Consider the following 13,470-nt stretch of genomic DNA (forward strand, 5'->3'; position numbering starts at 1 on the left):
TCCTTCCTCTCTGTCTCTCTCTTCACCTCCTGCAGCCAAGGCTCCACTGGAGCAAAGATTGCCTGGGCACTGGGGATGGCTCCTTGGCCTCTGCCCCAGGCGCTAGAGTGGCTCTGGTCACGATAGAGTGACACCCCGGATGGGCAGAGCATCGCCCCCTGGTGAGCGTGCCGGGTGGATCCTGGTTGGGCGCGTGCGGGTGTCTGTCTGACTGTCTCCCTGTTTCCAGCTTCAGAAAAGTACAAAAAAAATAAAAATAAAAAAAATAACTTAAAAAAAAAAAAAAGGTCTATTTATTCTTTGTGATCTGATGCACAGATGAAAAACAACACACAACAACAGAAGCTGGTTGTCACTGCATCACATCCTCATCTTTCCAGGCCTCTTCACTTTTCCCCAGTCTTGCCTTCTAGCTCTTCTGTAGTCTGAACGCTGCAATGTCAATGGTGCTTATGTCCTGGTAAGTTAAAAAAACTGTCAAATTCCTTTCCTCTTAGTTCATCTATTTTTCACTGTCTCATAAGTCCCAGGCTTATATGACCTTTTGTCATCCTCTGCCATTGCTGGTTGGGGTGCTCTCCATTGTTCTCGTCTGTCCCTGTGTTTGGAGGGCTGGCTGGGAGAGCGTGCTTGGGAAGGGCGAGCCACTGTGAGTCACCAGGACACCCACCTCCGGGCTGATCCCTTCCATGGTGGCAGGAAGTCTTTCCTGGCCACACCCACAATAGCTGGAGGGTATCTGTACTTGGTACCACTGAGATCTGGGTGAATTACTAGCTGATCTATTACTGACTAGGGTGCTGCTGTGATGAAGAATTCCTTGTTCATACATTTTTTTAAGCTTTCTGGGATGTGACCTGTGACAGCCTGGTGGGCCTCAGTGGCAGTGGCTTCCCTCATCTCTAGTGACGCTTTTCACTGTGCCAGGCCATGTGGGGCATACAAATGAGATTCGGTGCATCTTTCAAGGGACCCTGAGCAAAGCGTAAAGGCTCCAATTCATGCACATGAAGAGCCACCCCTCATATCCTGCCTTCTTCCTTGAGGGCCTGGGTCAAGGCTTTCTCATCCACCCGTCCACCCATCTACCATGGGCTGCGTTCACCAGGAACACTCCTCGTCTCATCCACTTTGCAGTCAAGTCATTGATGAGGAGGTGATTCTGTTTCTTGAGGTTACAGTGCAAGAAGATGCAGGTGATCTGACACACTAAGTCCTGCAGGGTGCAGACCCTCTGTATGGCTCGGGACCGCTCTCCCCCATCCTGCCAATAGGAGTCCTAAAAGATGCTGATGAATCCAAAGGACTTGGCTCAAACTGCGACGGCCTGCCCCCCCGCCACCGAAGCCAAAGAGGCCCAGTGTCTCTCCGTGGATGCTGGTTGCTCCAAAGCAGCTTGATCAGCTTGACACTCTGCATCCACGTGCCCTTTGGCAAGCACCTGGTATACCACATGTTACTCCGCTGCAGACGATCGGGCAGATGGTAGAACTGTGGTGTCTTCCACCACGCAGGTGGGATGTCACACACGCCGATCCTGAGCTCGCAGACCAGGCCGCCTTGGTATAGACGTTATCGTAGCCACTCCCTATCTGCACGATCACTCTCAGGCCTTTCACCTCTCCAGGTTCTCCCTGGTGAGGGTGATGATGTGGTACATCATGATGCCCATGGCTTCATTTAACACCTACCTGTTTCAATTGGTTGTGCTTCAGCACTTTTTAATGACAGTTGTTTGTCACATTTCTGTAACATTTTAAAAGGCAGACAAAAGCAAACCTCTGGATAGATTTTTATTCAAAAATCCTGCAAATGAAAGTGCTGAAAGTGCAGCCAAAAAGGCAAAAACAGGTGATGATTAAATGAAAAATACATAATGTTAAGCTTAGGTTAAGTTTAAAGTTAAGAAAGTGCATTTTTTTACAATTAAGTTTTTGTGGTTTCATTTTAAGTAAAGAAAGTGCAGTTTTAGTTTTGTTTAAAGTAAAGAAAATGCAGTTTTAGTTTACATTTAGTGTTAGGAAAGTGCAGTTTTAGTTTACGTGTCTACAGTGCCTGCATCCCTTCCTCCCTCCCTCCTCCTCCACCATTCACCTCTGTTAGCTGCACTCGTCTGTCTCCAAGGTAAGAATACAGTACCAAATAACACTTTTTTCTTTTATTTCATATATTTTGTTGTGCATTGGTAAAGTATACATGTGTGTTTTTTAATTAAAAACATATTTTTTCATAATTTAGGATGCTTTGGGGATGTTTCACAGGGCTGGAACGGATTAAATCTATTTCAGCTATTTTAAATGGGAGAAATTTGTTTGATATATGAGTTGACGGACTTACGAGCTCGCTTACAGAATGAATTAAACTCGTATCTAGGCCCTGGCCAGTTGGATCAGTGGTAGAGCGTCGGCCTGGTGTGTAGAAGTCCCGGGTTCGATTCCCGGCCAGGGCACACAGGAGAAGCGCCCATCTGCTTCTCCACCCCTACCCCTCTCCTTCCTCTCTGTCTCTGTCTTCCCCTCCCGCAGCCAAGGCTCCATTGGAGTAAAGATGGCCCGGGCGCTGGGGATGGCTCCTTGGCCACTGCCCCAGGCGCTAGAGTGGCTCTGGTCGCAACAGAGCAACGCCCCGGAGGGGCAGAGCATCGCCTCCTGGTGGGCGTGCCGGGTGGATCCCGGTCAGGGGCATGCGGGAGTCTGTCTGACTGTCTCTCCCCGTTTCCAGCTTCAGAAAAATACAAAAAAAAACCCCTCGTATCTCAAGGTACCACTGTATAAGATAACAAATGGTTACTAGACTACTTATAGTGATCATATAGTAAGTTACATAAATGTGGAATCACTATTTGGTACACCTGAAATTAATATAATAATGCATGTCAGCTAGAATTAAAAATAAATTTAAAAAATATTTTTAGTGTCAGTTGCTATTTTGTTATCTTCCTCTCTGACAAATGTTTTGGTTTATCTCTTCATGGTTTTATAAACTAACATTTCCTAAGGCATTTCTCCTCCTTAGGCCAGTAGCTACTTCAAGTTTCAGTGACTACAATAAGCCAAAGAATGAAAGAGAAAGGAACAGATGAAGAAAGTGCATGCTGGAACTGAGCAGCTGGGGAAAGGAGAGTCCACGCTGACCGCACAGAGTTTAAACCTGTCAGGGGAACAAAGAAGGAGACTCACTGACCGGCCTCCCGGGCTGTCATGATGCCACTTCTGTTAAAAAGGAAGAGGATTCAAAAATAAGGAAAGGCATGAATTATGAAAAAGTCTGTTCTAATAGCCATTTTAACTTAGAAAATATAACTTCTGGTTTCAGCAGACGGGACAGATCCCGAAAAAGTGAAAGGAGAGCCAGCAGTGTGTGTGTGGGGATGCCTGACATGGAATCACAGGGACACCTATTGGAAGCACAGAGAAAGCTCTGGAAAAGATGAGCAATAATCTACAAAATCAGAGGAAGCTTCCAGGCATACCCAGAGCTAAAGGACCTGAGGAGATACAACCGCTTCAAACATTTGCTTTTATTCTGACCTTGCAAATGGAGTTTTAATTTCTCCAATAAAGCATTTTCTGGTAATAAAAGTTAATGTGAAGAAAATAAAAAGTGACATAGGATTTATAGGCTGAAAAATGAAAATTTATATGAAAATTATTAAGATTTCAGCAAAAAACAAAAACCTAGTAGCTGTAGTTTAGAACCATTCTTCATTTATCAGTAATAGTTCCAAAATTTTTAAATTTAGTACCACTAATAATGATGTTAACTTTCCACTTAAAATGTTGCACATTTCAAAATGTTCAGTCAAGAAAAAGAAACGCTTACAAGTGAAACAGTCGCCAAAGTTGTGGAAGGCTTTTTTTTACACATTTCCCAACTCCAGAAATATCTTGTTCACTTTAACTGGATGCTTATCGTTCTTAAAGAAGACAAACCTCAGAGTAGCTAGCTTTTCACTGAGGGGGTTTTTGGGTCACCTGTCACTGAATCACCTAGGATGTTGTCTACAAATGCAGACTCCAACACACCATATCAAGAAATTCTAAGTCAATGGGTCTAATGAGTCCAGATATCTGGAATTTCAATGTGCAACTTATTTAAATAATGGCCTTAGAGACAGTAATCCATCTCTCTTCTTCACATGATGCCATTTAAACCTAAGGAGATTAACTTAATTACCTGAGCCAATTAATAGCAGAGCGAGACTGAAACCCCAGAACTGCTACCTTCCAGTCTAATCTTCATTGTTCTAAACATGCTCCCAAGCATTTTTATAATAGCTCTTCCACATATGCTGCGACAGCCGCCCTTCCACCTCTATCCACTGTCTGTTTACTCTCTAGCGTCACCTCAAAGTAAACTAGTGGAACTATGTACAAACAGAGGGAAAAAATTGACAACTGTTCACACACTAGGGTGGTACAGGGCAATTGTCTTTTTTTTTTTTTTTCATTCTAATCACACTATAAGTCATATGGGCAATAATTTTACTGTCTTAAAATATTTTTAAATGAAAATAAGCTTTGATGCATGGAACTAAATTAGAGCCAATACAAATTAAGATACACAGATTCAAATCTCTTACAGTTTTGAGATTTTCCCTATTACCTTAAAAAAAAAAAACCCAGAAGATTCTCCTATGTAGTGTGCATAGAAAACTTCCAGAAGCTGTGTCAAATGACATTATTATATTTTAGTGCTTTCCTAAAACATTAGCTTAAAAGCTCAGTGCACTCAAGAGAAAGATTCCTTATTTAGCATGTCACTCAACTTCTTCAACACAATTTGCTCAACCATGTGAGCAAACCAATAGGTAACTTTCCTCTGGGAGAACAGCAAAACTGGATGTAAAAATCAATAAAATTGGAGTGGAATGTCAGGGCCTGAACATAAAGAGCCTTCCATAATTTATCCATCCAGTCTTTAGCCAACTAGTTCTTTAGACCAAGTCTTTTAAGACCTGGCTCGATATAGAATGATTAATATGATGCAAATTTTTAAAAGAATACATATACAAACAATAGTATGAGTTTTTTAAGGGTGTGTGTGTGTGTGTGTGTGTGTGTGTGTATATATATACACTTAATATGTAATATGCATATTAATGCATTAAAAAGAATTTAAAATTACATATATCAAAAATAGGTTTATTACTTAGAAGATGAGGAGGGGTCTAGTATTAATGCTTTAATTTTAAGGACAATATACTAATTATTTGTGCATAAGGAGTGTTCTTCATTCTCAGACTCCTCTAGGTGCCCATTCTCTCCACTTCTTCTACCCAAGTCTCATAGAGCATTGAGCTCACCACCTGTCATGAACACTGGGCTTTTCTGACTTTCCCTCCTGGAAGACTTGTGTCGTCAGTAGTAAGGGCATCATTTTTAGAGTGCCTGACATGGTACAATGTTTACTGAATGCACACTGTGAACCTTCTAGGTAACTAAATTATTTAAGGAGAGAATCTTAGTCTATTTCTAAAAGGTCACAGGCCACAGTTTTCTTTTCCACACACACTTAAAAAGATAGTTTGCTGTACAGGCAAAGAAGCTGGTCTTAGAGTTACAAAGTTCTGGTTTTAAATTAAACTCTGCATAATGAACTGTAATCCTTAAACAAGCTACTTAATCCTCATTTTCCTCATCTATAAAACATGAAGAAGAATATCTTCCTCCTACTTTTGTGGGGAAGATTAAAGGGAATGTTTATAAATTAATTAGCACAGTAGCTGGAACTCAAGAAATGATATCCATTATTATCATTTTTATGCTCAATTACAATGTTAAAGCAAAAATTTTCATATAACTTTTTTCTAATCAGAAAATATTAATAAAACCTTAAAAAACATTCTACTTCTAGAGAATAACAAACTAAGACAATCTAACTAATGTAAGCAATTAAACTAATACTTTGAAGCCCACCAGGTCTGTGCAAGTAAAAGATGAATACCTCAATTAATTTGTGCTATGCATTTGGCAGAGTAACTTCCATCTGATACATGCAAATGATGCATTTCTAACCTCCATTCCAATAACTAAAGTTTTAATCATCTTCGCAAACTGAAACTGTCCACATTGAGTTCATACACATTAAGCTGTACATCACTATCCTTGAGAAATAAGCTAACTATCAAAGTTATTAAGATGCCAACAGTGCTCAATTGATGCTGTCCATACTTAACTGGCTAACAGAGATTTACCCCATAAAATATAATGAATAAGGTCAGGGAATGCCTTGGCTAAATAGCTATAGTTACCTTTTTGAAACTACTGTTTGTTTTGAGTTTATATCTCTATTTTCATTATGAAAATATTCAGCATTCATATTTCACCATATCATAACCCATTACACTGTATCATAAAATGAATTCATTTTATATCAGTTATCCAAACCATATCATTTTATTTCACAAATAATTACTAAGCATTTAATACAGTGTGTCTGTAAAGTCATGGTGCACTTTGGACCAGTCACAGGAAAGCAACAAAAGACGATAGAAATGTGAAATCTGCACCAAATAAAAGGAAAACCCTCCCAGTTTCTGTAGGATGATGTGGCAGCATGTGCGCATGCGCAGATGATGACGTAACACCGTGTATACAGCGGAGCAGCCTACGGCCATGCCAGTCGAGATGTGGATGGTACAGAGGCAAGTTCGGTGTGTTCTGTGGCTCACTAAATTCGAATCTGTGACTAAAGTACAACGTGAATATCGGCGTGTTTATAACGAAGTGGCACCACATAGGAATAACATTACTCGGTGGGATAAGCAGTTGAAGGAAACCAGCAGTTTGGTGGAGAAACCCCGTTCTGGTAGGCCATCAGTCAGTGACGAGTCTGTAGAGGCTATATGGGATAGCTACCTAAGGAACCCTAAAAAATCTGTGCATGAGCCCACATCGAACTGCACTGAATAGGTATGAAACTGGGAGAGTTTTCCTTTTATTTGGTGCAGTTTTCATATTTCTATAGTATTTTGTTGCTTTCCTGTGACCGGTCAAAAGTGCACCATGACTTTATGGGCACACTTCTAGGCTGAAAGATTAAGGTAGAATTAATTACCAAAAAGGGGCAAGGAAAGAATTTCCTTACACATATTAAAAACAAGATATGTTACAGAAAGGGAAGTCTACAGAATCAAACGAAGTTAATAAAGTTTGATAATACTTTAACATCAGTCTCCTTAAAACAGTTAAATTTTCTATTGAATCTTTCGATATTAACCAAATTCAGTAAGTTGACAACTGAAGCCTGTTTTATTTATATATATGTGATGTATGTGTGTATTTAAGTGCATATGTGCGAATGTGTGTATTTCAAGCATGTGCCTCTATTACTTCCTTTACTAGCAACATAGCTGCTAAAAGAAAAAAAAAAAGCCAAAATGCTGTGACTCAAAAAAAAAATGTACTTACACTATAATTTTCTGTTTCAAGAACAAAAGCAATACAACAGGTGCAGAACTGGGCCTATTTCATCCACAGCTGTGATGTTTAATTTGTTCTTAATTATTCCCTCATGTAGTTTTATAATGTTACTTCAGCTAAGGAATACTTTTCAAAAAATTATTTCCACTGATTCTATTTCCTCCGTCTCTTAAAAAGGTGACATCTAGCCTCAAATCTGATGTAGATTACTTTCTTGCTACTGAGCAGAGAAAATTCAATAAAACCACAACACTTTTTGCTGTATTTAGTGGAGTACACAAAGCAAAAAAAAGCAAGACAAAAAGTAAGAACCCTAACAAGTCTAACAAAGCACAGTTGCTAATATAAAGAAGGAACCACAATTTGCAAATGCTGGAATATGGCTTACCTGTTCGTTTTTGCAAAGCCACACGCTGTTTCCACTTAACACAGTAAAAATTTTGGCTTTATACCCTCTCAGTTCAAGATATCCACATTTCTCAGGCGCAACTGCTTGAGACTGGGAGGGGGACTGTGATTTCAGTGCATTTAGTAGTACGCTCATCCAGTCATTTCTCTCCTCTGAAAATAAAGACAAGAGAAAATACATATATCCAAACGTATACATATTATATACACATAGCAACACGGACAAGGGATCTACTCTCTACAACAGAGACACACACTACTCAGTTGTCCTATACCCAGAAACATGGGCCCCACCTTGGAGCTTCTTAGAAATGCAGAATCTCAGCCCCCACTCCAGATACAATGAATCAGAATCTTCCCTTTCAAAAGATCCCCAGATGACCTGTATCCATGCTCATGTAACAAGCATTCTTCTAGATTATTCATGAAATTGAATTTTTTGTTTTAATAGAAGAAAGTAATAAAGTGACCAAACTAACGTTAACATATTCTGCTTGGCAATTAACTTACTCAAAAGCCCTAAAAAATCTTACTTTCTGTCACTTAGCACCTACTCACTTAAGATTATGCAAGTTGCCTTGATATTCACTTATCCATTCCATTCTCACAACAATCACTAACAATGGCATCTCTTTTGGAAAATTAAAATTTGGATCTCTCCATTCTTCCACAAAAGGTAATTGACCTTCATGGGTGTTATGGGCACAGGAATTTGATCTCGTCCCAAAGAGCAATCAAAGCTATAAGTCAAGTTAGATATAAACACATAATAAAACACAGAATATGAATAGTATTAAATAGTATATAAGTCAATATAATGAAAGTTAATGATGTACTAAAGATCAGACAGCAAGTTAGTATTAAAATGATAAGAATCAGCCTAATAGATAGTGGCACAGGGGATAGAGTGTCAACCTGGAATGCTGAAGTCCCAGGTTCGAAACTCTGAGGTCACCGGCTTAAGCATGGGCTCATCGGCTTGAGCTCAGGCTCACCAGTTTGACACTGGGGTCACCAGCTTGAGTGCAGGATCATTGACATGATCCCATGGTCATTGGCTTGAGCCCAAAGGTCACTGGTTTGAAGCCCAAGGTCTCTGGCTTGAGCCCAAAATTATTGGTTTGAACAAGGGGTCACTGGCTCAGCTGGAGCCCCCCAGTTCAAGGCACAGACGAGAAGCAATGAATGAATAACTAAAAAATGTGTCACAACTACGAGTTGATGCTTCTCATCCGCTTTTCCTTCCTGTCTCCCTCTTGCTACAAAATAAAAATAAAACATATAAAAAATTAAGAGAATCAAATGTGTCAACTCTCAGACAATTGTGGCTGGCACTGTGAAAAGAAGGAGAATTCATGCTGGGTCTTGAGAATGAAAAGCAATTGAAACGACAAAACCAAGGTCTGGGGAGTCCAGGAGACATAGCTGCTCTACCTGACACATAGAAACAACACAGAAGGCTGCCATGGGGAGTCCAGGAGACATAGCTGCTCTACCCGACACATAGAAACAACTCAGAAGGCTGCCATGGGAAGTCCAGGAGACATAGCTGCTCTACCCGACACAGAGAAACAACACAGAAGGCTGCCATGGGGAGTCCAGAAGACATAGCTGCTCTACCCAACACATAGAAACAACACAGAAGGCTGCCATGGGGAGTCCAGAAGATATAGCTGCTCTACCCGACACATAGAAACAACACAGAAGGCTGCCATGGGGAGTCCAGGAGACATAGCTGCTCTACCCGACACAGAGAAACAACACAGAAAGCTGCCATGGGGAGTCCAGGAGACATAGCTGCTCTACCCAACACATAGAAACAACACAGAAGGCTGCCATGGGGAGTCCAGGAGACATAGCTGCTCTACCCGACACATAGAAACAACACTGAAGGCTGCCATGGGGAGTCCAGGAGACATAGCTGCTCTACCCAACACATAGAAACAACACAGAAGGCTGCCATGGGGAGTCCAGGAGACATAGCTGCTCTACCCAACACATAGAAACAACACAGAAGGCTGCCATGGGGAGTCCAGGAGACAAAGCTGCGCTAGCCGACACATAGAAACAACACAGAAGGCTGCCATGGGGAGTCCAGGAGACATAGCTGCTCTACCCGACACAGAGAAACAACACAGAAGGCTGCCATGGGGAGTCCAGGAGACATAGCTGCTCTACTCAACACATAGAAACAACACAGAAGGCTGCCAATATGAGTAGACGAAGAAGCATGCCTCACACAGATGAAAAAAACAAAACTACAGAAAAATAACTATACAAAATAGAGACAAGGCAATCTACTATCAATAGATCAGTGGTCGGCAAACTCATTAGTCAGCAGAGCCAAATATCAACAGTACAACGATTGAAATTTCTTTTGAGAGTCAAATTTTTTAAACTTAAACTATATAGGTAGGTACATTCCTTATCGAGGTAGCAGCTTGCACATGGTATTTTGTGGAAGAGCCACATTCAAGGGGCCAAAGAGCTGCATGTGGCTCACGAGCTGTTGTTTGCTGACCACTGTACAAGATGAGTAGCTCAAAACAATGGTTATAAGGATGCTCAACAAAATTAATGAAAACTTCAACAGCATAAAAAAGGACATGGAAACCATAAAAAAATCCAGTCAGAAATAAAGGCTACACTAACTGAAATGAAGAATAATGTACACTGTACAGGATACCAAAAGTAGAGCAGATGAAGCCAAGAATCAAATCAGCGATTTGGAATAAACAGAAGTAAAATACACCCCCATTGGAATAACATTAAAAAAAAAAATCCCCCCCCCCCAAATGGGAGAGTATAAAGAGCCTCTGGGACAAATTCAAGCATACCAACATTCACACCATGGAGGTGCTGAAAGAAGATGAGAGAGAGAGAGCAAGAAATGAAAAACCTAGTTGAAAAAAATAACAGAATACTTTCTTAACCTGTGAAGAAAATAGACATACAAGTCTAGGAAGTGCAGAAAGTCCCAAACAAAATGAACCCAAAGAAGCTCACATGAAGATAAATCATCATTAAAATCCCAAAGGTTAAAGACAAAGAGAGAATCTTAAAAACGAGAAAAGCAGTTTGCTACATACAAGGGAACTTCCATAAGACTGTCAGCTGATTTCTCAACACAAACTTTGCAGGCCAGAAGGGATTTGCAAGAAATATTCAAAGTGGTGTAAAGCAAGAAACCTACAACCAAGATTATTCCACCCAGCAAAGCTATCATTTAAAATTGAAGGATAGGCCTTGGCCAGTTGACTCAGTGGTAGAGCATCATCCTGGCATATAGAGGTCCTGGGTTCAATTCCCAGTCAGGGCACACAGGAGAGGTACCCATCTGCTTCTCTATCCCTCCCCCTCTCACTTCTTTCTTTCTCTCTCTCTCTCTCTCTCTCTCTCTCTCTCTCTCTCTCTCCCCCTCTCCAGCAGCCGTGTCTCGATTAAGATGAGTTGGCCCCAGACGCTGAGGATGGCTCCATGGCCTCTGTCTCAGGCACTAAAAGAAATAGCTCAGTTGCTGAGCAATGGAGCAATGCCCTAAAGGACAGAGCATCGCCCCCTACTAGGCTTGCTGGATGGATCCCAGTCAGGGCACATGCAGAAGTCCACTTCTCTGCTTCCTACCTTCTAAGTAAAAGAGAAAAAGAATTATCTAGACCCTCAGGGCCTCGTCCACTAATAGGAAATAAACAGTCATGAAGAAGATTAGAAATTAATAGTAACATTCAGTTTATTCATAATAACTTATGCCAATGGAGATAAACAATGATACAGATAATTCAAAACAATGTAACAGATCACAAGTTGTACTTGGTATCTGGCCATACAATGTGTACATCCTTAGACATGGGGAATATGCTCTGATAAGTCACAATTTCAAAAACAGATAATGATTCTTGTCTTGGGTAAAGTTAGATGCTATGCTAGCTTTTGCCTGCTTTTCACATCGAGGTACTATATATTAAATATATATATATAAAATTTTTCTTAAGTGAGAAGCAGGAAGACAGAGAGACAGACTCCTACATGTGCCTTGACCGGGACCCACTGGGAAAACCCCCTACCAGGTGATGCTCTGCCTATCTGGGGCTGTTGCTCCATTGCTTGGCAACTGAGCTATTTTAATGCCTGAGGCCAGGCCATGGAGCCATCCTCAGTGCCCAGGGCCAACTTGCTTCAACCCAGCCATAGCTGTGGGAGGGGAAGAGAGAGATAGAGAGAAGGGAAATGGGGAAGGGTAGAGAAGCAGATGGCCTCTCTCCTGTGTCCCCTGACTGGGACTCCAACCCTGGATGTCCACATACTGGATACCACTGAGCCAACCAGTCAGGGCCTCACTGAGGTACTTTTATTTTTTCCAATAACAAATATTTATTGTCTATGCACCACGTTCCTTCTGAGAACATGCTCTGATCTACATATAGCTTTGCTCAAAGTAGAATACATATTTCAGATTGAAGAAAAAAAGGGGAGGAGAAGGGGAAACAAAATGACCCCTTTCCTATGATTATGCTAGAAAGTAAATAAAATGTAAGATCAATCCCCTCAAATCTCATATCATTTCTCATTTCTTGACATGTTCAGTCATGCCAACAATGGTATAAGACTCAAACAGGAAATGTTTTAAAAAATCAACTGGAGAGACTTAATATTCTCTGGACCTCTTGATTTAGCAGCAGACATAATAAATATTAGTAACAAAGGATCGATTACACGATTACATTAGGTATTACTACTGTGCAAGGTCTGTGTGACAGATCAATAACAGAACCTAACCAAGTTTAGATGGACCCTTACTTTTGATATAACCTGGTATGATAAAGAATATTTAAAAATCCCTCAATATAACCCATAACTGATTTTAGAGATTTTACCCAACTATTGAACACCAGGGTTGTTCTTGAAATCAATAACCATTCTTTCACACAAATATTTACTGAGTGCCTATTCTGAGTACCAAGAATGGAAAAGTAAACGAGACGGATCATGCCCTTCCTCTCCTATCGGCTACATTCTTGTGAAAAGAGGATACAACATAGGAAAGTATATTACACAGTGACAAGCGCTCTAGGATAAAACAAAGAATGAGATGAGGAACACAGGAAGTGCTATATTATACCTATAGGGTAACAGAAAAAGCCTACTAAGAAGGTGATGGTTGAGCAAAAGCCTAAAGGAAGGGAGAGTAAAGGAGCGAGTGAAGAGGAGGCTGGAAGAAGAGCATTCCGGGATTAAAAATAAAATAAAAAAGCAGCAAGCATTACGACCCCAAAGCAAGGGCAGGTTTGGCAAGGTCAGAACAAAGAGGTCCCTGCAGCTGCAATGTGGTGAGTGAGGGAGGGCACAGGAGACCAAGCTGGACCGTGGAGGGGATTTTAGACATCGGAAGTACTTGATTCTCAGTGAGATGGAAAGACAACGGGGCATTTGAAGCGGACTGACACGATGTGACTTTCTTTTGGACGATCGCTCGAACATACTGTATTGAAAATACGACTGCCGTCGACGCAGACAGACATGGCGGCTTGCTTTAGAGCAGGGAGCCGTGCAGGTGCTGAGAACTGGTCTGAACACAGACATATTTCCAAAGTCAAAGTGATAGGATTTGCTGATGAACTGGATGTGATATATGAAAGAG

General features: G+C 40.9%; 1 protein-coding gene and 1 pseudogene across 4 annotated transcripts in view; both read right to left on the reverse strand.

The window, feature by feature from the left end:
• The window catches only part of ARAP2 (ArfGAP with RhoGAP domain, ankyrin repeat and PH domain 2), a 178,835-nt gene that overhangs the window by 107,947 nt on the left and 57,418 nt on the right, over positions 1–13,470 (reverse strand). For all 4 annotated transcript variants that reach the window (XM_066387040.1, XM_066387041.1, XM_066387042.1 and 1 more), the window contains exon 9: positions 7,813–7,985. In XM_066387040.1, coding sequence (XP_066243137.1) covers positions 7,813–7,985 — 173 coding nt within the window. The remainder of the gene's footprint in view (positions 1–7,812; positions 7,986–13,470) is intronic.
• LOC136405533 (C-terminal-binding protein 2-like) lies at positions 499–6,047 on the reverse strand (annotated as a pseudogene).

Source organism: Saccopteryx leptura, chromosome 5, assembly GCF_036850995.1.
Source record: "Saccopteryx leptura isolate mSacLep1 chromosome 5, mSacLep1_pri_phased_curated, whole genome shotgun sequence".
NCBI lineage: Eukaryota > Metazoa > Chordata > Mammalia > Chiroptera > Emballonuridae > Saccopteryx > Saccopteryx leptura.